The 22,690-nt window shown below is 36.2% G+C and overlaps 1 protein-coding gene across 15 annotated transcripts in view; it reads left to right on the top strand.

The window, feature by feature from the left end:
• ZZZ3 (zinc finger ZZ-type containing 3) overlaps window positions 1-22,690 on the top strand; it is a 103,239-nt gene that overhangs the window by 690 nt on the left and 79,859 nt on the right. Inside the window, exon 1 of one of the 15 annotated variants that reach the window (XM_079128771.1) lies at window positions 137-540. The exons of 10 other annotated variants lie outside the window; for them this stretch is intronic. In XM_079128771.1, coding sequence (XP_078984897.1) covers window positions 392-540 — 149 coding nt within the window. In that variant the 5' untranslated portion in view covers window positions 137-391. Of the gene's footprint in view, window positions 1-136; window positions 541-7,825; window positions 7,940-22,298; window positions 22,320-22,690 lie in introns of those variants that run through there. 4 more of the 15 variants (XM_079128774.1, XM_079128768.1, XM_079128776.1 and 1 more) reach the window with 4 other exon arrangements.

Raw genomic sequence — 22,690 nt, 5'->3', positions numbered from 1 at the left:
GGAGGGGGTGGGCTGGAGGCGGTGGTTATGGCGAAGCCCCCACGTGGGGCGGAGGTGCGCGCGCACGTGTGCGCGGGCGAAAGGGGGCGGGGAGGGCTCCCGGGAGGGTGACGATCGCGCGCGCGCGTTCATTGGCGGCCCACGTGACGGGCACGCCGAAAATCTGTTTCCACGTGACAAGCAAGGAGACTTGAGTCAGTGGGTTGCACTGTGTAGTATAACCGTGATCGTCAGAGGTTTTGGGATGGTTTGCTGCTGTTCTTCTCTTCTAGGAAACTAAGAGGAGACATATAAGGTGGAAAAGACTTTTTGATCTTCCTGTATTTTGTACGTTCTTCAGTCGTTAATAAAGCACTTTTAAGTTCTAAAATACTGCTTTTTCCTTACCGCCATGTTGGTTCTAGAGGAGACTCGCGAGATGCTAGTAAGTTTGTATCGCGAGATCTCTCGATTCTCGCGGGACGTTGTTGGCAGAGCAGTTGTCCTGGATGGCGGAGCCTTGGGTTCCGGGGGCCTGGGACCCGCAACTCTTTCTACAAGGCAAGTTGTTAGGGAGGGGCCTCGGGCGTGTGCCTCTTGGTGCCGGGAGACGTGCTGTGTCAGCTTCTCCTAATCTTGAAGGGAATACAGTGACCCCATTGAGGCAGCACGGTCCTCCCCACCCCCTGCGGGTGCTCCGCCACCTGCAGAAGCGTACCCCTCAGCTTGGGCTGTTCCCCCGCACAGTGGTAGTTCCTCTCCCGTCCCACACAGTGGAAGTCCGGAGCCGTGCTCGCGCAACGTGACGATCCCATTGGATACTGTTCATCTTACTTTCAAACGTTCTTTTCAGTTTTTCGCTTTGTTGTCGTTTTCTAAAGTATTCCAGATCTGCTTTTAACCATTCTGTCGCTCTTTCTGCTGCAGTACCTTTCTCCAGTCGCCTAAAACAGAGCTCCGTCCATCTCTCTGGTATCATTTACTTCCATTTATTTGGCCATTAATAACTTCCTCATCTCTGACACTTCGTATTTACAGTAACTTTTGGCAGTGTTTGGAGAGTTCTCTACATCTCTTGACACTACCCGAGGTCAGAATAAAATCATTCTTTTAATCGTTATGTACGTGATTATTAACTGGTAATTATCGGTAGGGTTTTGATTACAACTGTTCTAAGCTTGCCATCCTTGATGTTTAGAGATGGTTATTTTCAGTTACATATTTAAGGTAATGGATTATTTTAGGCTACATTTTTAATTAAAACATATTTCTCATAAACTTTGCAGAGCTTGAGCTCATTTTTTAATAAATGAGTTTGAAATTAAATTATTTTTGTCTAATTCTCTAATATTTTCTCACAATTCTATATGCCTTTGTTTTTCATATTTAGCGGTTTGAATTTTATGTAGTATTTGGAGTGGGAAATTAATCACATAACTAATCAGATAACTTGGTACTTTTATCTTTTTTAAACTAAAAGTAAAACTGCAAGTTTGTAATCCCAGAGACTTGGGAAGCTGAGACAGGAGGATCACAGTTTCGAGGCCAGCCTGGGCAATTTATCGAGACTGTTTCAAAATGAAAGTGGGGATATAGCTTTGTGGTAAAGCACGCCTGGGTTCGGTTCTCAGTATGAAAAAAAAAAAAGAAATAAAGAAGAGTTTGTTGTCCCTACACTTGCTGTAGAGAGGTTTAGAGAGTGAGGTCTCCCCCCTGTTTCATGTTGCCCACTAAGTTACCAAGTTCCCTTTCTCATATCTACCCCATTAAGTAACTACTCTTTTTGGGTGTTTTATGATTTACTTTAGGGTTTTTTTTTTTTAAAGAACGGAAAAGGGGAGAAAGTAGAGGGGGTTGTTTTACGTATACTACTCCCAACATTAACAATCAGCAGATTTTCTACTCTGTTAAATTTTTATCTAGTCATATTTGCCTGTTTTCAGGACTTGTGTACATATTTTCTAAGATAAAATGCAAGATGTTTTGTTAGTGTACTCCTGTGAAAATTTCTAATTATAGTGCTATTATTTTTGCAGTGGAAATAATTTTAGTGTGTTGGTGACTTGGCACAAAAGAAAGTCTATGCAAAACAAAGGTTTAAAAAAAATTAATGTCTTATCACTTGTTTTATATTTTATGTTTAAAGTTTATGTTACATGATTATCTTTTTTTCTTTTTTCATTTTGGTACTGGGAATTGAACCCCAGGGCACTTTACCACTAGATCCCAACCATTTTTATTTTTTTATTTTGAGACAGGGTCTCACTAAATTGCTGAGGTGGGCCTTAAATCTTCTGCAACCTCACTATTCTCTGGGATTACAGGCACCACTGCTACCAGCTCATATGTTTATCTTTATGTGGTATGTTGCTTATATATTCTAAATTTTAACTCAAGTATGTCTGTAGGTGTTTTTAAAAAAGTTTATCAGCTCAATTAAAATACTAGTTATGACTGAACTCAACTGGAGAGTGATAGACACAGATACAGCAGTACAGACATATATATCTATTTAAATTAAAAGTTGGTAAAAAGCTATCATTTTGTGTGTGTGTGTTTTTTGTTTTTAATGTTATTTCACCCCAAAACATATCAGTAATATTATCTGTAAGATCTGTCATATTAAAAAAAGGTATCTGCTCTTTGGGCATTGTTTTTTTTTTTTTTTTTTTTGTTACTTTTATTGTAATAGATCAGGGAGGAATGTTGAAAGAAGCAAGTGTGGAGAGGTGTGATGTGGGAAAGAGGAAAAGGAGACATGGGATATAGGGTGATAATGAAATTAAATTATAGAAATTTCAGAGAAAACAGTATACAGAATGCAAAAGCCACCATCAAGAATAGGCAGGCGCATAATGGTTAGAGGGAAACTTGAATTGATCAGAATTTGGAAAAAGAGTATTTGAGGCAGTTTTTTACTCTTAAGTAATTCTTTTGGTTCTACAGCCCATTTCCAAAATTACTAGATTACCTCCTGTAATAAAAGTAACTGAGGTTGATATTTAATTGAAACTTTGTGAATTCTTTACTTAGTAAAGCCATTATGTTAAATAACATTTGTTAAGTACATTTTACTACTATTTTTAGAAGTAGGAAATTGTGAAAATGACAGTGGGTTTGAAGGTCACACTCATGCAGTGGCCATTGCAAAGGTATCCATATAAGTTTAGTGTAGTAATTGGATCTTTGGTAGGCCACTGTGTGCCTCTGATCAATAGTGTATATTCCTTACTCTTAAAATTTTTGTGTTATAAACTGCTTTTGGCAGGTCTTAAAAATTGCCAGTCCTAATGTATTTGAGGTTCTTTGTAAAAATAGTCTGAGAAAATCCAAGGAAGAGAGAAGTATTTACATGGTTTTAGTTTTCTTGAGTAAAACTTAAACAAGAAAATTTATTTTCTTTTTATTAACTCATAGAAGTAATGAGATCTAAAAAACTTCAGTGATGATGGGAAGAAATTAATAAAAAAGATAATGTATTACTGATTTTATCCTCCTGTGACTTTTTTTCTTTTTTTCTGACACCCTGCTAATTTCCAAAACTTCTAACTTATTGCATAGGTGTCCTTGTGATATATTAATTATATAAAGAATATGATTTTGGTAGTTCTCGAATGAGTGTCCAAGAATATTGTAATAAATTACATGACCAGAATTATCAACGAAAGCATAGTGCAGGTGCTTAAAAAAAACTAATTTCATATGAAAATTCAATTTGGAGTTATCGACAAGGAATAGTTGCTGAAATACTGATTTTCATAGCAGTGTTTAATATAAACATGATACATACTGTGGTGTATATTTCTGTAGTTAATATTTTGATAACCATTGTCATTCTACTTAAACACTATCAGTAAATATCTCTCAAACGCCTAAGTCTTGACTTTTAAAACCATCAAAATATGGACTTGGATCTTTTGTTTGAACTGGTCCTTTCATACGACCTGTTTTTCTTTTCAGATTTTTTTTTCTCATTTATACAGGTAATTTTCATCTTGTCAGAGATAAGTGAGTTGAAAATATCACTGCATAATTAATCAAGCTAATTATTACTGGGGTTTTAACCCAGGGACAGTTTACCAATGAGCTACATCCCTAGGCCTTTTTGAAATTTTACTTAGAGATATTGTCTCTTTAAGTTGCCAAGGGCCTCTGTGTAAGTTGCACAGGCTGGCCCTGAATTTGTGATCCTCCTGATTCAGTCTTCTGATTGTTATTACCTTTATTTTTAAACGATTTAGAGTCAGTAACTCATCCAAAGTTTTTTAAGTACTAGTGATCCTAGCCATTTGAAACAGCACAGATCCTGTATAAAAAGGTCTCTGAGTATTCAAGATAACTGTAACACTAGCAGTTACTCATTGCTTAGGGGGATACATTCTGAATAATTTGATTGATTTCGTCATTCTGTGAATGTTATAGAGTGTACTTACACAAACTAAGACAGCTCTGAGGACATCGGGTGAAACAGTCCATTGTACATGTGGTCCATTGTTGAGAGCTGGTCTCAAAAATAAAAAGGAGGCCGGGCACTGTGGTGGACACGTGTAATCCCAGCTTCTTGGGAGACCAAGGCAGGAGGTTTCCACGTTTGAGGCCAGCCTGGGCAACTCCAGGAGATTCTGTCTCAAAAAAAAAAAAAAGTGTGTGGGTGTGGGGGCGTGTGATGAGGATATACATATCACTATAGAGTGCCTGCCCCTGGATTCAATCTCCTGTACCACCACCAAAAAAAAATAAAGGGGATGGGGGAAGAACAAGAAGAAAATGTTGCTAAGGATGTAGCTCAGTGGTAGAGTCCTAGCATGTGTGGGGTCCTGGATTCAGTCCTCTATACTGCAAAAATAAATAGATAAAAAATTTTAAAAATTAAAAAAAATTTTTAGGTGGTCTTAAATGTACAGTAAGCCTGTGGCCTTTATCCAGAAATTACTAATTGAAATTAACCCACAGATGAAAATCCACAGTGTTAGCCATTGGAGTCAAATGCACTCAGCTGATGTGTCATCTTATTTCAAGGGAAAAGGGAAAAAATATTTTAAAAGTAGATGAAGCTATAGAACAAGAGTGTTTAAAAAGGATCATTACATAGGGGCTGGGGAGATAGCTCAGTCGGTAGAGTGCTTGCCTTGTAAGCACAAGGCCCTGGGTTCGATCCCCAGCACCAAAAAAAAAAAAAAAAAAAAGATCATTTCATAAAAACATACACTCCTGTAATCATTAGCTCCAGAGGGAATCACAATATTGTATGTGGTAGTCCATGTGTTGCAATTATGACCTTAATCATAAATTTTTATTCTAGATACTTTAAGAAAGTAATAAATATGTTGGTGCCCCTTGAAAAGATTGTTATAAAGTAAACATTTAAAGTTTCGCTACTGTATCAGGTTTCAGTTTTCTGGAAAATTCAAGCACAGAGCTCCTTATATGATGATGCCAAATAAAAATGGTTTATTATGTATGAAATTTCCCTTGTTTTATTTTATTGCTTTTATCTATATGTCTACTTATTTATTTAATATTTCAAGGAATTATTTCCCAAATAAGACTATTACATTTTCCTGTGAATAATAAACAACTAATTGCTTAAACAACTAGCACATTTGCTAATGAATGAATTAGTAAATCAGGTAGTTAGAATTCAGAAATAACCTGTCCATATTTATTTAGTTCTACATTTTTGAACCCTGATATTAAATCTCTATCCTTAGACCATCTAGATGTCCAGGGGTGAGGAATATTTCATTTTATTGTGGATTTTCTTTGTTGCTTTGCTGACTTTTTCACTGGCCTTTTGTTTATTTTTTTAAGTTGTCAATGGACCTTTATTTTATTTATTTATACCTGGTGTTGAGAATCAAACCCAGTGCCTCACACATGCTAGGCAAGCATCCTACACTGAGCTACAACTCTAGCCCCTGGCCTATTATTTTAATTTCTTATTTTAAACTTTGTATTCCTTCAGTAGTGATGTGATGACAGCATTTGACTTAGGTATAGTGTATGTATGTATTGCAGTGAGTGCAAAGTCTGTTGTGAGGCCTTTTAAGTCTTATGAATTAATGTAATTTTTATTAGCATTTAAATACACTTTCAGATAAAACATTTTACTTCATGTCCTGTCTTTTTTTTTTTTAAAGACAAGGTTTCTCTTAGGGTCTTGCTAAGTTGCTGAGGCTGGCTTTCTACTTGGACTTCTCTTGCCTCAGTCACCGCAGCCACTGTAATCCCAAAGGATTTTTTAAAAATTTTGAGACAGGGTCTCCCTAAGTTGCCCAGGCTGGCCTTGAACTTGGGAGGTCCTCCTGCCTCACAGTCTAGAATCAGTGGGGTTACAGGTGTGCCCTACCATGCCTGGCCTATTCTCATGAGTTTTAATAACCACCATTATAAATGATAATATGATGTTCTATGCAGATGTCATATTCCACTATTCTAATTTAATTCTTTTGAACATATTGCCACAGTATTTATGAAAGAGATGCATTCTCACTGGAGTGCGTATTGTTCCATACATTGTCAAAATTGGATATTTATAAAAATTTAATAGTATGTATGACATGTATCACTTCCTTTAATAACTAAGGTAAATTATGCTTAATAGAAGTATTTCTCTTGTGAATTTTTGATTAAAACAATTTTAAAACTTAAGTAATCAGATATCTTAATATACTTTGGTTTTGCTGATTTTGTGAAATTTTATCTTCAGAAATGTAAAAAAATTAATACTGATATTTTACAGTTTCTTCAAAGTTAAATTTAAGTAAGTTTAACTTTTATTTCATCTGGCACTGCTGTAAAATGAGAATCTAAATGTTTTCCTCCAAATCGTCTCAATTTAATGAAATGCTTTATTTTCCCATTGTTTTGTTATGTTACGCTTTTACATTGAAAGTCTTTATGCTGTATACTGTTGATTTTTGTCCTAAATTTTAAGAAGTATTAATATTTTAGATGATTCATATGGCATGTTTAATCTTTTGCCTTGGTTTTCTTTTATTATGGTGGATGTTTTATTGCTATTTGTTAGGAACACTTTATAAATTGAGGATAATAAAGCTTATTCTTAAAACAATGTTTTATAATTTCTTAGCTAAAATTTGAAATATTCTTGGCTAGGGATAGAGTGCATGTTAATCATGCTCAAGGCCCTGGATTTTCCTCAACATTTAAAAAAAAAGGAAAAGAAAATATTTCTTTCCCTATACCCTAAAATTTAGTAGCAGTTTTTTGAACAGAGTTAAAATATGAAACTACCTAAGAGTGTAGTACTAGAGACTCTAAAGAGAAAACATGCTCTGGTAGATATTGGAGAATTAGAGAAATTAAGTTCTAAGATCAATTTAGGGTGTTTATTAAATAGTGCACAGCTTGACATAATTTTAATATATGGAGTGACAAAGTCTTAATTAGCAGGGCTTAGGCCGTATGTTCATAATACTTTTTTTGTTAAGAATGGCAGTGTGATGCATTTACTGAAATTTAATAATTGAATAACATGAAACTTTGGGTATTAGGAGGGTATTCATAATTTTTAACATTGAAAGTGATTATTGTTTGGTTGGGATCTGTGGCTCCTGCCTCTAATCCCAGTCACTCAGGAGGCTGAGTCTGGAGAATTGCAGGTTGAAAGCCAGCTTGGGTAGTATAGCCAGGCCCTACGCAATTTAGGGAGATCTTATCTCAAAAAAAAAAAAAAAAAAAAAAAGGGCTGGGAATGTAGCTCAGTGGTAAAGGCCCCCCTGGGTTCAGTCCTCAGTACTCCCCAAAAAGTGCTTATTGTTTATTGGTGTATTTTTTTTTCTCTTTTTAATTTTTTTTTTTTCTTTTTGCAGAGCTGGGAATTGAATCCATTGCTTCACATATGCCAGGCAAGCTCTCTGCCATTAAGCCACATCCCAGCCCTTGTTTTCTTTATGAAAGAATTATTGAATTTCTTAAAATAACTGATAAAAACAAGGTATTATACTTTACATTCTAAAACTGTATGACCCCAAAGCTACTATTTTATTACATAAGGACTTTGACATTTTCTGTTGTTTACTGGTTGTTGTGCTTAATGCTAATAAGGTCATTTCCGGTGTGGTGATGCAAGCCTGTAATCCCAGTGACTCTGGAGGCTGAGGCAGGAGGACTGAGAGTTCAGTCAGCATCAGCAAAAGCAAGGCGCCAAGCAACTCATTGAGACCCTGGCTCTAAATAAAATACAAAATAGGGCTGGGGATGTGATTCAGTGGTTGAGTGCCCCTGTGTTCAATTCCTGGTATGCACCACCCCCTCACCCCCGCAAAAAAAAAAAAAAAGAGAGAAAGAAAAGGAAAGGTCAGAAGGTCAGATTTAAGTAGTTTGTGAGTGTGAAACAGTAAATATTTGGAAAACAAAAACAAGAACAAAAGTGTCCTGTGCTTGGAGATACCCTAATGAGAATTGGAAATGAAAAACTTGATATGACAAAATATCCTTCTGTCTTATATTGTGATGGCATTTAAAGGGATTGGAACACAATTTTTACCTTTTGTTTTTACCAGAATTCTGATACCCTATAAGGGATGAGTGGCTCTTACAAAATGTCACTTAAATGACCTAGGAAATTGGGTCACTAATTATATTCTGGCACTCTTTACCCTCCTTAATAATTACATATGTTTTGGATTGATTAGAAAGAAGTTCAAGGAAAATAGATTGGGCTGTTACGCAGTTCTCCACTAGAAAGCAGGTGTCTGTTTTATAAAATGAAATAATGCTTTTAATTGACTTGGCTGGTTATACTGAGTAGTACAAAAAAAAAAAAAAAAAAAAAAAAGCAAAAAACATACCCAGAGAGGCGAATGCTTCATTCTCATCATTAGCCATTCATTTCCCCCTGCAAGGAAACCACTATTTTGGTATGTAGTACTGTAGAATAGTTTTGTTTTCCTTCTTTCCTTCCTTTCTTTTTTGAGCACCAGGGATTTTTTGGGTACCCCAGTGGCACAGGGGTACCATTCCACATCCCCAGCCTGCTGCTCAGATTATAGGCATGTACCACTTTGCCTGACTTTTTCTTTGCTTTGAACATGGAGTCATACAGTGTGTACTATTTTGTGTCTGCTTATTTTTGCTCAGCATTTGTTGGTGAGATTGAACTGCTTTTTTATGTCTGAGAACTCTAGAATTCAATCTGATTTATACTTGGAGATCTTACAAGACTTCACCTTAGAATTTTTCTCATGGCATTCATAGTTTTCAAGAACTGCTGTGAGGCGATATCGTTGCTTTTAGACTTTGTTGTTGTTTGTTTTTTGGTACTAGGAATTGAACTAGAGGCACTTTACCACTGAGTTACATCCCCACCCCTTTTTACTTATTTTTTTAAATTTTGGGACAGAATTTGGGGTCCTTCTGCTTCAACCTCACTGAAATTATAGGTGTGCACCACTACACCCATCTTGTGGAGATTTTAAATGTCTGATTTTAGGGGAACCTTTTCTGATAACAGTATCTCGTGAAGAAAGGGGGTAAAGTGACCAAATTTTGTATTGACTATAGAGTTATTTATCAATTTGAATAAATGCTTTTCTTACCTTGCAAACTGCTCAGAACATTTTCCAGCTCGACTTTTGCCACATACATAGGTATAGACTTTTCTATCTGTAGTCAGTGTACTTTGATAAAGGCCATCTAATTCATTTGTAACTGTCAGGTAGTGGTTCTCCAACTTTAGCGTGTTTCATGATCACCTGGATGGTTTGTTTTAAATAATAGATTTTCCAGATACCACCCCTACAGTTTCAAATTTAGTAGATCAGAATATCACATTTTGTAACAGCTGTTTGGGCAGATTGTATGTATATTGAAGATTGAAACAGACTAGCTTAGATTTTTCTAAAAACTATTATAACAGTAGTACTAATAATTTATTGAACATTAGCTTTGTGCTAGCTACATATTAACCATTGTATTTATTATCACTAGTTCTCACTGCAATTTTAGGTAGAGGTAGTGTTACTGTTATCCTCATTCTACAAATAAGCAAATTGGAGTAGAGGTTAATACCTTGCTCAGTGTCCTATAGGTGTTAAATGCAGGGTTTGACATTTGAATTTTAAGCAATCAGACTCTACTTTTGTGATTTTGAGGTGCTGTCTTCAGGACCATTTGTGTGTATATGTGTTCTTCCTTGTACCAGCACCATAGTATCAGTTGTTTTCTGATATGCTTTTTTGGACCACATTTTACAGTGACATTTGAATTTTCTTCTGGGTGTTACATACACCAGAACAATTACAACTGGAAGGAAGTAGCTTGATCTGAATACTTCTGTTTTTTTTTTTTTTTTAAAATGGTACTAGGGATTGAATCCTGGGGCGCTTTACCCCACTGAGCTTTACCCTCAACTCTTTCCTATTTTTTTACTTTGAGACTGAGTCTCACTAAGTTGTCCAGGCTAGCCTTGAACTTGCAATCCTCTTCAGCCTCCTGAATCACTGGGATTGCAGGCGTGTGCCACCACACCCGGCGAATACTTGGATCTTGAAAAATAGAACTCTCTTAAATTATTCATCAAAGTATTATGCATCTATATTTCAGCATAACTCTTTTGTTATGCTGTAAGTTTGTTTTGGTGACTAATTTTAGTAAGACAGCTCTTGCCAGTTAGTGTTTCAGATAAAATTTTTGTGTAGGTCCTGGCTTGATGGTATCTATCTGTAGTTCTAACTACTTAGGAGTCTGAGGCAGGAGTTCAGGGTCAGCCTGAGCAACATAGTGAAACTCCCTCTATTAAAAAAAAAATGCAGTGATAAGTATCATGTTGATCTATTAAAGAAGACCACAATGCAGATCTGTACTTTGAGGTGCCCTACCTCTATGCTAAAATTACATTTTGGGGTTTAACTTGAGTGATAAGGTCCCAGAGAGGGAACCTCAGCTCAGTACAAGGGGTCTTTGGTGTTTGTCACAGAAAAGAATTTCAGCACAAGTCACATACTGAGGCATAGAGGTTTATTTAGGAAAACAGGAAGTACACATTCAAGGGAGAATGCAGTCTCTCAGGAAAGTGAAAAGTGCTTTTGTGGTATTGTGTTCTTTTTGTAGGAAAGTTCATGAGGGTGGCCATGGAAAGTATGGGGGAATGACATCAGTCTGGTGGTCACAAGATGGTTTATGGTGGTCTGGCAGTTCTTAGGTTGATGTCTTCTCCATAATAAATATAATTGGGAAAGTACCCTATATTTTAAAGGTTTTTGTATCTGTCTTTGCTCAGTCTATTCTAAAAATGCAGGTGTCCTGACTAACAGTGCAAAAGGCAATTTTCATAACTGTGAATTTCCAGTAACTTTAAGATTATGAGTGAGGATTTGTAGACTTCCCAGAAATGTGGGAGTGAGGACTGGGAGGAATACAGGCTTTGGGAGTGAAAGTGCGAGGAACTTTAGCACCAGGCTTTAGGATTTAAGTTATCCTTGACTTTTTGTATCCTCTCTACCTTTTAAATCATTTCTTCATTCTTCCTTGCTCCCTCCCTTCATTCTTTCCTTTCTTCCTTTCTTCTGGGAATTGAACTCTGTGGGTGCTATAGCACTGAGCCACATCCCTGCCATTTTGACTTTTCATTTTAGTAGCTGGGATTACAGGCATGTGCCACTGCATTCAGCTTTTATTTCTTTTCTGTTCTACCTCACAACCATCACAGCAGTGCAATTTTAGAACCTATTTTTTTCATTTCAAAAAGATATCTCTTGCCTGTTTTAAGTCATTCCCGTCTTAAGCCTATTAATAGTTTTTTTTTTTTTTTTTTTTTTTTTTAATCATCTAGTGCTGGGTTTGGTGCCTGTAATCCCAGCAGCTCTGGAGGCTAAGGCAGGAGGATCATCAACCTCAGGTATTTAGCAAGGCCCTAAGCAATTTAGGGAGACCCTCTCTCAATAATAATAATAGTAATAATAATGGGCTGGGGAGATAGCTCAGTTGGTAGAGTGCTTGCCTTGCAAGCACAGGGCCCTGGGTTCAATCCCCAGCACTGCAAAAATAAATAAATACATAAAATAATAATAATAAGAAGAAGAATGAGGGCCAGGATGTGGCTCAGTGGTTGAGTGTCCCTGGGTTCAATCCCTGGTACCGAAAAAAAATGCATTTTAGCAGTCTTTAGTGATAAAAACCTAACTGTAAACCTTAATGTATACATTTTTTAATTTTAAGAAACTGAGAAGAAAAAAGTTATTGGTATTCTAGCTTCTCTTTCTTTTTTTTTTTTTTTTTTTGGCTATTAGGTATTAAATCCATGTATCACCCATTTAGGCAAGTGCTTTCAGTGAGCTACATCCCCAGCCTAGTATTCTAGATTTTAATTTCCGTGCATTCACATCACTTTCTCTGATTGACAGGAATTAAAGTGATGTGAATCCTAGTATTTTTTGTGATGTTAGGGACTGAACCCAGGGTTGGCTTATGCTAGGCAGGCATGCTACCACTGAGCTATACCCCTAGCCCTTTCTTATTTTATTTTTAGACAGGGTTTTGCTGACTTGCTGAGACCAGCATAGAATTTGGAATCCTTCTGCCTCAGGCTCCTGAATAGCTAGGATTATAGGCATGTGCCCACTCCCAGCTGAAGTGTGTAGTTTTTTGTTGTACAATAAAAAGAATGTGGGCTTGGAATCAACCTCATTTTAAGTCCTGGTTCTGTGCCTTAAGAACTCTTAACTTTAAGAAGTTACTTGTCTATAAGCTGTGTTTTTCTTATTTTAAATAGAGTGTATGGTTACTTGATTTAAGACTGGTGCTCATTAAGTGGTTTGTTCTTTGATATGGAAATGGAACTCAGAAAAGTTAGTTACACAGCTAGTAAGTGACAAATGTCTGAGAGGAAAGTCCATACTTCTTAGCTAGAAATTGAAATGATGGGAAACAAGGTAGTAACCAAGTCACCTTGGAGTGGATTTCAGAAAGTTCCAGAAAAAAGATTGACAATGCCCACAGTTAGTATAAGCAGTCAATATTGATAGCTCCTAATAAACCTGTTACTGAAATTACAAAAATTTCCATTGAGGTTACAAAAATGAATGAGCAATCTAATGAAATTATGACTTCCATATAAGTAATTTCTAATAAAATTAAATTTCAAAAGAAGAACATCAAGAATTCCCATTTGGGGTTGGGGATTTAGCTCAGTGGCAGTGCTTGCCTAGCCCTGAGTTTGGTCCTTAGCCCTGGGGGGTGAGGGGGCAGGGGTAGGGGGTGGGGGTGGGGAGGACCCATCTTTGGAAAAGGAAAAAAAAAAAAAAAAAAAAGGACTGGGGATATAACTCAGTTGGTAAAATGCCTGCCTCGCATGCTGGGTTCGAAACCCAGCACCGCCAAAAAAAAAAAAAAAAGCCCATTTAATTAATAGTATGTAATTAATGGTTAATCCAAAATCTTGGCTTCCATAGGGGGACTAGAGCTTGAATAGTTAAGGTTTGCCAAAAAATGCTTAAGGAGTTTTATTTCTTTTTTTTTTTTCTTTTCACGGCACTGGGGATCGAACTCAGGGCCTTGTGATTGCAGGCAAGCACTCTACCAGCTGAGCTATCTCCCCAGCCCCATTATTTCTTTAAAATGTTTTTTTTTTTTTTTTTCAGTTGTAGGTGGACACAATACCTTTAGTATTATTATTATTTTTTATGTGGTGCTGAAACTCAAACCCAGTGCCTCACACGTGCTTGGCAAGTGCTGTGTCACTGAGCTACAACCCTAGCCCCTTAAGGAGTCTTCTGAACATACAAGTTTAGTTATAAATTATATATTGTTTGGAGATTTGATAGTCATTGTTTTAGATACTTGGATTATATGCCATAGTGGATGTGTTATACACAGGTGTGACTGTGTCTTGCTCCATCCCCAGGATAACATGGGAGCAGTCTACAATTCTCATTGTTCAGAGTGTTAATGATATAGCATGTTCGCATAAGTCACATGTACTATAATACCGTTAAAATTAAACTATTGAGATTGCCATAAATATTTTAAGTACTGGAGGTGCCTTTTACCTGTTTAATAGAAGATTTTGGAATTATTATTTCAAAAGCAATTTTTTTTATGAACAATCTTTTACATTTCATTTAACTTAAAACTGAAATTTCACTAAAAACTTTTTAATAAGGCTGCCATTTAACTCAAATGTGTTCACCTTGGTTTTCACCTGTAAAAAATTTATTCTTTGAACTGCAGCAATAAACTCTCTACTCCTGTATATTGTTTTGTTTTATTTACTGTAAATTTTGTAGATGATTATGTGCATAAAATACTTCAAACGTAACTAATGTAAAATACTTAATAATAAAAAGGGCTAGTTTTAGCTAAATTCAAAGATCAATAAAAGAGGAAAGAATCCTGTTTGTTGCTCATGCAACACTGAATAGTGAGAACTATTCGAGTCCAGCTTTACTTTTCTTGTGTGTAGGAGAATCATTTTCATTCTAAAAGGGAAAATGTAAAAATAACAAAACCCTGTTTTTTTGGTGGTGGATGGGTTGTTGTTTTTGTGTTTTTGGTACTGGAGATTGAATTTAGGGTTTTTTTTTTTTAAACCACTGAGCTACATCCCCAGTCCTTTTTATTTTTTAGTTTGACGCAGTCTCTTGATAAGTTGCCAAGGTTTCCTTGGAACTTCTGATTCTCCTGCCTTAGCCTCCTGAGTTACTGGGATTATAGGTGTGTGCCACTGCACTGACTACAAAAACCTGTTTAAAGAGGAAAATTTTTTCCTAAAAGCTTATACATCTGTGTTTGATACTTTTGGATACAAATAAAGCTAAAAATGCTTAATTAAGGATATCTACATTTGGAATAAAAACTATCAAAGTTACACATAATTTTTCTATGTATTTGTTTCTACTTTCGAAATAAAAATTGCTTAATTAAAAGGAAAAGGATTTTTTTCCAATGTTATATGAAAGAGTATTTAGTTTAATTAAATTAGATTGCCAGTCCAATGAATTACTTAGCAAAGAAATGTTGTATGTTTTTTGCTTTCTAGGGCTACTTTTGGTTATAGGGAAGATTATTTACATTTGGTTTAAAAGACTACATGGAGTGATTAAAATCATAAAGTAAAATGATCTCCAGCTGGTGGTGCATGGTAGATAGTCCTATCTACCAGGGAGCTTAAAGTAGGATCTATTGTGCCTAGGAGTGAGAAACTAGTCTGAGTGACATAAGATCCCATCTCAAAAAACAAAACAAAACAAAAAACTTATCTCCAAGTTCAGTTTATACATTTTATTATTGTTAATTTAGCAAATTTAATATAAGGTAAGTATACTTTTTCTGAATGGGTGAAGACTTTGATTAATACTTGTAATTCCATTTGAAAAGATTAAATCTTCCTTAAAATAGCCTTCTCAAGAAAAATGGCCTTTGTACTTGTTTTCTTCTCAAATATTTGCATCCCGGGGCTGGGGGTATAGCTCAGTTGGTAGAGTGCCTGCCTCGCAAGCACAAGGCCCTGGGTTCAATCCCCAGCATCCCAAAAAAAAAAAAAAAAAAAAAAAAAAAATTGCATCCCTTGCTCCCTCATTTCTTAGGTTTAGATTTTACTTCATGTAGAGAGATTTTCTCTGAGGAAGTTTTCTAAGGGGCTTCCCCCCACCCACCCTTACTGGGGATTAAACCCAGGAGCCCTTTTCCGTTGAGCTAAGTGTCCACCCCCCCCCCCCTTTTTTTTTAAAATTTTGCCACAGGATCTTGCTAAGTTGCTTAGGGCCTCAATAAATTGCTGAGACTGGCTTTGAACTTGAGATGCTTCTGCCTCAGCCTTGGCTTGTCACTGACATTACAGGCATGCACCACTGTGCCAACTCTCTGAGGGTTTCTAACAGGGCATTATTTATGTTGACTTCCATATGAAATTGTGCAACCAGGTGTGACCCTCGTTAAACTACCTAAAACAACACCTTCCTTCACTTTGGTATGTTTTTCTTTTTTTTTTTTTGTGGTGCTGGGGATTTGAACCCAGGGCCTATGTGCTTGCGAGGCAAGCACTCAGCCAGCTGAGCTATATCCCCAGCCTGGTATGTTTTTCTTAACAGTATTTATCATACCTGAAATTTGTCTCCTCTCAGTACCAGGTAAGATCCTTGAAGGCTGGGACTGTTTTGTTTACTGCTTTAATTCTCAGAGCCTGCAGTGATGCCTGCTTTATGGTGAATCCTCAGTGCATATTTACTGAATGAATGAGTTTATACTATAAAGTGCTTGGAACAAGTTGAACACTAGAAAATGGCGTATGAATGTTAGCTATTAGGAGTACTATAGCAACTTATTTAATTGCATTCCTTATGTTTACACACTTAATATTTGGTTTTATCATATTTTTAAGCACTTTGTATGCCTCATAAAGTAAATGTAAAATTTCAACAAGTAGGATTTTCCCCAGTACTTAACTTTTGTTTTTCCCTAGCTTTATTGAGTTTAATTGACAAATAGCAACACTTTTAATTAATGAAACTTGCAGTGAGTCACAAATTATCTTAAACATTCCAGTATTGCTTATTAAGCAAACCAAATACATGTTTTTAAAAAAGTATTTTTTAGGGGACTGGAGTTGTGGCTAAGTGGTAGAGCACTTGTCTGGCATGTGTGAGGCCTTGGGTTCGATCCTTAGCATCACATATAAATAGATAAATAAAATAAAAGATTCATTGACAACTAAAAAAAAAAAAAAATCCAACCCCCAAATACTTCTAAACTCAAGTCATAAGACTATTTGAAATTTAGTCATAAGGCTACATTGTTAAACTTCTCTTAAGCATTATAAGAAGGACTTACAGAAAAAGTATGGAGAATCATTTTAAAACTGAACACATGAATATTGATACTTTTTTTTTTTAACCTGGGGATTTGACCTAGGGTGCTTTTACCACTGAGTCACATCACCAGCCCTTTTTGTTGTTTATTTTGAGACAGAGTCTTGCTAAGTTGTGTAGGGCCTTACTAAATTGCTGAGGCTGGCCTCAAATTTGGAACCCTCTTGCCTCTGTCTCTGCAGTGGCTGGGATTAGTGGTGTATGCGACTGTACCTGGTGAGATGGTTTTGATGTACTTAATTTCAGTATTTATTTAATACTAATTTGTCTTGGAGATTAGGTAGTCACTTACTTGAGGGAGTAATTTTGCTGTCTCAAGCTAGTTGATATTTGTGTGATACATTCGAGCTCACCATCTCTCCATAGGCTGTTTATCAGCCTGATACTGATGTTGAAGCTTTCTTTGTTTATGTGGTTTTTCCTCACTCCACAGATGGACACAGTGAAACTTTTAATAAAAATTGCCTCTGTAACAGTGGAACTTCAAGAGGGTGCCCTTTGATTTCTTTTGAGTTCAAGTTTAAGGCCTTAATTATTTTGATTGTTTTGTAAGTTGCTTTTTTAAAAAAAAGTTTTGACAGTACCTGAGATTGTACCCAGGGGTGATTTACCACTGAGCTACACCCTCACCCCTTTTTACTTTTTCTTTTAAGAGTCTTGCTGTGTTCTCCAGGCTAACTTCCATCTGGTGAGCCTCCTTCCTCAGTTTCCTGAGTCGCTGGGATTATAGGTGTACCCCAAGAGCAGTTAATTTTGATGGATTATTGAATTGGGCTTTGAGAAATAAATTTTCCAAGAATTGAAGATGAGGGGAAATCATTCTTTTTTTCCCCATTGTTTGTTCTTTTATGCTGCTGCTGTGGCTGCGGCTGCTGCTGCTTCTCCTGTTTTGAAAAATCAGGTTGGGCGCAGTGGCACGTGCCAGTGACTTGGGAGACTGAGGTAGGAGGATCGCCAAGTTTGTCCCTGGGTTTGATGCTCAGTATTGCAAAAAAGAAAAGAAAAAAATAAAAGGAAGAAAAATTGGCAGGACTGATAAAGAATAGACTGGAACAGGAGGCTAGGCTTTACTTGTTTTAATGGGGTGAAAGATTGGAAAGTAATTTCCCCTTGTAGAGGCAGAACAAGTAGGGTTTATTGAATGTATATTGTTAGAAGAAGGAATGAGTTAAGATATCTTAGGTTTTTGAGTTTGAAATAGTAGATGTTTGTCATTGAGAATGTGGATATAGAGAAGAGGTAACTTTGGGAAAGTAGGAAGAAAATAACACTGTAGATTAAAATTATCTGAATGAGTGTTAATGAACTTGCCTATAGAGAGGTTTGAAAAAATTTTCTCGGGTAGGAGGAAATAGAGGTGGTCAAAGATATAGTTTCAAAGGAAGGAAGAAATGATGACTTGGTTAAAAACTTCAGAGGGATTTAATGGTATGGGAACTGAGAAAAGAAAATTAAATTTTGGAGGAAGAACTAGCTGAATTCAGTAGACACTTTCAGGAGTTTGGTTTTGCATAATCTCCGACATCCAATGGTGTTAGTTACTTAAAAAAGAAAACCCCAAAATAAGCAAAGTACCAGGCAGCACTAGTAGGATTCTGCCCATGATGAGGGATATAGTATATATTCCACATTGGTTAGAACATATTTACAGTGTTGGCTTTGCTTCTGAAAGCTATACTTAAAAGAATAAGGAAATGAAAAATTGGATGTATCAAGAGGAGCGTAACCAGAATGATGAAGTGTTTGAGAACTATTGAAGGAACTGAGTTTTTCTTGTGATGTAGAATAGACTTTGCCAGAATGAGTGAAGAAAGGTAGGGGCAGTAATTTTCAGGTAATTAAAGGCAGTAATGAATTATTCCATACAGCAGGATTGGATCCAGGATACCAACAGACTGTTTTCCCATAAGAACTAGATTATTTCCTAATTACACTTACAATGGTCAAGATCAAGAAATATAACATTAATTTAATGCTATTGTCTATTTTACAGTTCATAAGCAAAATTTTAAAATTATGCTAATAATTGCTTTTATAGCTCTTTAAAACCAAGAATCATTTAATGATTATGTCTCACAGTCTCCTTTAATTTTGGAACAGTTCCTCAAATTTTTCTTTTTTCTTTTTTTCAATACTGGAGATTGAACTCCCACTTGTTATGCAAGCACTTTAAAACTATCCCCTTTTTAAAACTTTGAGACAGGGTGTTGCTGAGTTGCCAAGGCTGGTCTCAAACTTGGTGGCTCTCCTGTCTCTCCTGAGTAGCTGGGTTTACAGGTGTGGCAACCAATATACTTTTATCTTAAAAGCAGCTTGACTTGTCCATCAGGTACCTAAAAAAAAGTTCCTATTCTTTGATCCAACAACTTTGTTTTAAGGAAATAATCAGGGACACAGACATATAATATACAAGATTGTTTATTACTTTTTTTTTTGCTGTGTTGGGGATTAAACCCAGGAACATTCTACCTCTGAACTATGGGCTTTTTTTTTTTTTTTTCTTCTTCCCTGATTTTGAGGCAGGGTCACTTGGATCCTGGCCTAAAATTTGGGATCCTTCTGCCTTTGCCTTCCAAATAGCTGGGATTATGGTAGGGAGACATTCTGCATAGCAAGATCTTACTTTTCTTTTTTCCCCTCATAACTTTTTTCAGAAGCTTCACTTGTTACAGAAATTTTGTGAATACTTCGGATCAGTATTGAGATAACTAATGTTTCCATAAAATTTTGTAGTCAGAAGTCAAGACATATAGGTAGAACTAATGATTATGATGTATACTGTTAACTCTCATTATTTGTGAGTTCTGTTATTATAAACTCATCTACTCCCTAAAATTATTCCTAACCCCAAAATCATTACTTCTGGTGCTTTTACTGTCATTCTTGGACATGTACAAAGTGGTGAAATTTGAGCCTCCTGATGTGCACATTCCTAACTGAGGTTAAACAAGGTGATAGCTCTCATACTGTAAACAAGTATCCTTTTTGAAGTGAATTAAATGCCATGTCTTTCTCACTTTGGTGCTTTCTTTGGGGTTGATTTCACTGTTTAGAGTGACCCCTGCAGGGCTGGGGAATGCAGCTCAGTGCTAGATTGCTTCCCTAGCAAGCAGAAGAACCTGGCTGGCTTCAATCCCCAGTACCAAGGGGGATAAAAGGGGAAGAAGAAAAGATATCCAAATGTGGAGCTGAATTGCTGTGTAGTTCCCAAGTACAAGGAGGTTTTGATAAATACGTGTGTTAGATAAGTTTTATTCAGCCAAATACTCTTGACTGTGAGTTCACTGTTAATCAGTGGATCAACAACAAATTTAAAAAATTAAAATTAATTGCATAAAGCATTTTTAAATAAAAACATGCAAAACAAGGATATAATAGCTTGACAAAAATGTTTTAACCAGAGGCTTACAGGAACTTGACCCTCATTTTCCACTCGTGTCTCTATCAGCTAATTCAGGGTTTGTGAATTTTAGAGTGTAACCACCATGAATAATGAGAATTGACTATATATTATTTGTTTTGGTATTTATGTTTTGGGGGAAACTAGATTGGGAGCTCCTTTTCTTTTTTGGGGGGAGGTGGGATGGAGGAGATACTGAGGATTGAACTCAGGTGCTTAACCACTGAGCTATATCCCCAGTCTTTTATATTTTTCATTTTGAGACGGGGTCTCAGCAAGTTGCTTAGGGTTTGCTAAGTTGCTGAGGCTGACACTGAACTTGCCATCCTCCTGCATCAACCTCAGAAGTGGTTGGGATTACAAGAGTGTGCCACTGTGCCCAGCTCCTTTTCTTCCTTTATAGATTGTTTTTCAACTTTTTTATTTTTTATTTTTGTGTGATGCTCAGTGCTTGCTTGGAATTGTACACCAGGGTCCAGCATATGTTAGGCAAGCACTCTACCACTGAACTACATCACCAGCTCCATCCTTTATAGATTCTTAGAGGTGGTGAAGTCAGCTTAGAGATTAATTAGCATACTGGTGAAAATATTTTGTACTCTATGAGAATGATAGTAAAAAAAAAAATACAAAAATTTAGAGGAAGCTATTTTATCTGATAAGATTGAAGGTCTCTGTATTTTGTTATTCAGTCTTTGACAGTGATGTCAAAACATATTTTTGGGAGAGCTTTGTCCTATTAGAAAGGAATGGTAAAATATCCTAATTTATTATGAGTATTTATCTTGATTTGTCTCCATGATTATTTCATTTGCTTTTCAAGACTTCTGGTCTTAATTCTTGTATTTTATTGTTGTCTTGACAAAAACCATTCAGTATTTTGGGACAGGTAAATAATCATTTATTACCTGTGTGTGACTTAAAAACGGTACTAAATAATTTTTTTGGTTGCTTATTTGACAGTGCTGGGAATTGCAATTTAAGGCTGAGGTAATGCTAGGGAAGTGCTCTAGTACTGAGGCATATCCCCAGCCCCTTTTTTTCTTTTATGATGGGATGTCATGATTTGCCCAGGCTGACCGCGAACTTGACATTCTCTTTACCTTATTCTCGTGAATTGCTGGATTACAGGCATGCACCACCATGCCCAGCTTTAAATACCATTCTTAAAGACAGAAATCAAAAACAAAAAAACACTGAATAAAATTATGAAAATTTAGCTAATTGAAAAAATATAAGCACTCTACAGTATTGCAGAATTTTATTTTAATATTATTATTATAAGTTTTCATGGCTTGGGAGACTGGGGCAGGTGGATCTCAAGATCAAGGCCAGCCTCAGCAACTTGGTGAGACATTGTCAAAAATAAATTATTAGGGCTAGGGCAGTGGCTCAGTGGTAGAGTGCTTGCTAGCATGTGTGAAGCACTGGGTTCAATCCTCGACATCACATAAATAAAGGTGTTGTATCCATCTACAGCTAAAACAATACATAAAAAATTATTTAAAATTTAAGATTGTCTTAACTATTTTAAAGCAAGCACTTGGGAATTGTGATTTTGTTTTTGTAAGCTTTTTCAAAATGCCATGTGCAATTAGGGATGAAAGATAATTTTTGAGTACAAAACTGCAAGTTGATAAAAGGAAACATTTATAAAAATTGAATCTTTCCATCAAGCTTTTCAGACATTTTATATAAACCTTATTGAATTATTACCCTGAATGATATGACTAAGGTTACATTGACTTTAATAATAGTCACAGAACAGAAGAAAGTTATGAATCCTTATATTTACAGAAGTAATAGGTGGGGGTTATCAGGTAGAAAGGCTATAGCAAGGTAGGGAAATTTTTTTCTGTAGGATTTGTTTGTTTTTGTACCAGGGATTGGACATAGTGGTGCTTAAACACTGAGCCATATCCCCATCCCTTTTTGTTTTTTATTTTGAGGCAGGATCTTGCTTAGGGCCTTGCTAAGTTGCTGAGACTTCTATAGGATTCTGATATTATCATTATTCCATTCTTGGCTTTAGGTTGGTGTCAAGCTTAGTGATACATTCCAACAGTTAAATCTAGATGTCTGGAGGATTATATCTGATGGAGAGGTTAATAGTAAGTAAATGGCTGTTAAAAGGGACTACAGATGATAACCCAAGATAACTTTAACTCTTGATCTTCAACATTCCCTCTCTACATTATTGTGAGATTCTAGTCAAAGTCAAACAGTCTAGGATCTTTAACATAAATGCAGCTTCTTCAGCTTTATTTCATGGGATATAGAGTTTTCTCATCTAAGTTCTTCTCTTATTTGTTTGTGGTAGTGAGGATTGAACCTAGGGCCTTGTGCATGCCAGGCAGGTGCTTTGCCGCTGGGCTGCATCCCCTTTGTTGATTGTGTTATAAATCAACAAAGATAATTTTTTTTTTTGACTTAGGAAAATGAAAAGTTCAGGTGTTTATGGCTTCACGCAGAGCTAAATTGA

This window comes from Sciurus vulgaris, assembly GCF_902686455.1.
Source record: "Sciurus vulgaris genome assembly, chromosome: 1".
In the NCBI taxonomy this organism is placed as follows: Eukaryota; Metazoa; Chordata; class Mammalia; order Rodentia; family Sciuridae; genus Sciurus; species Sciurus vulgaris.
Note: the sequence above shows the minus strand (reverse complement) of the source record. Positions and strands in the feature narration are given on the sequence as shown.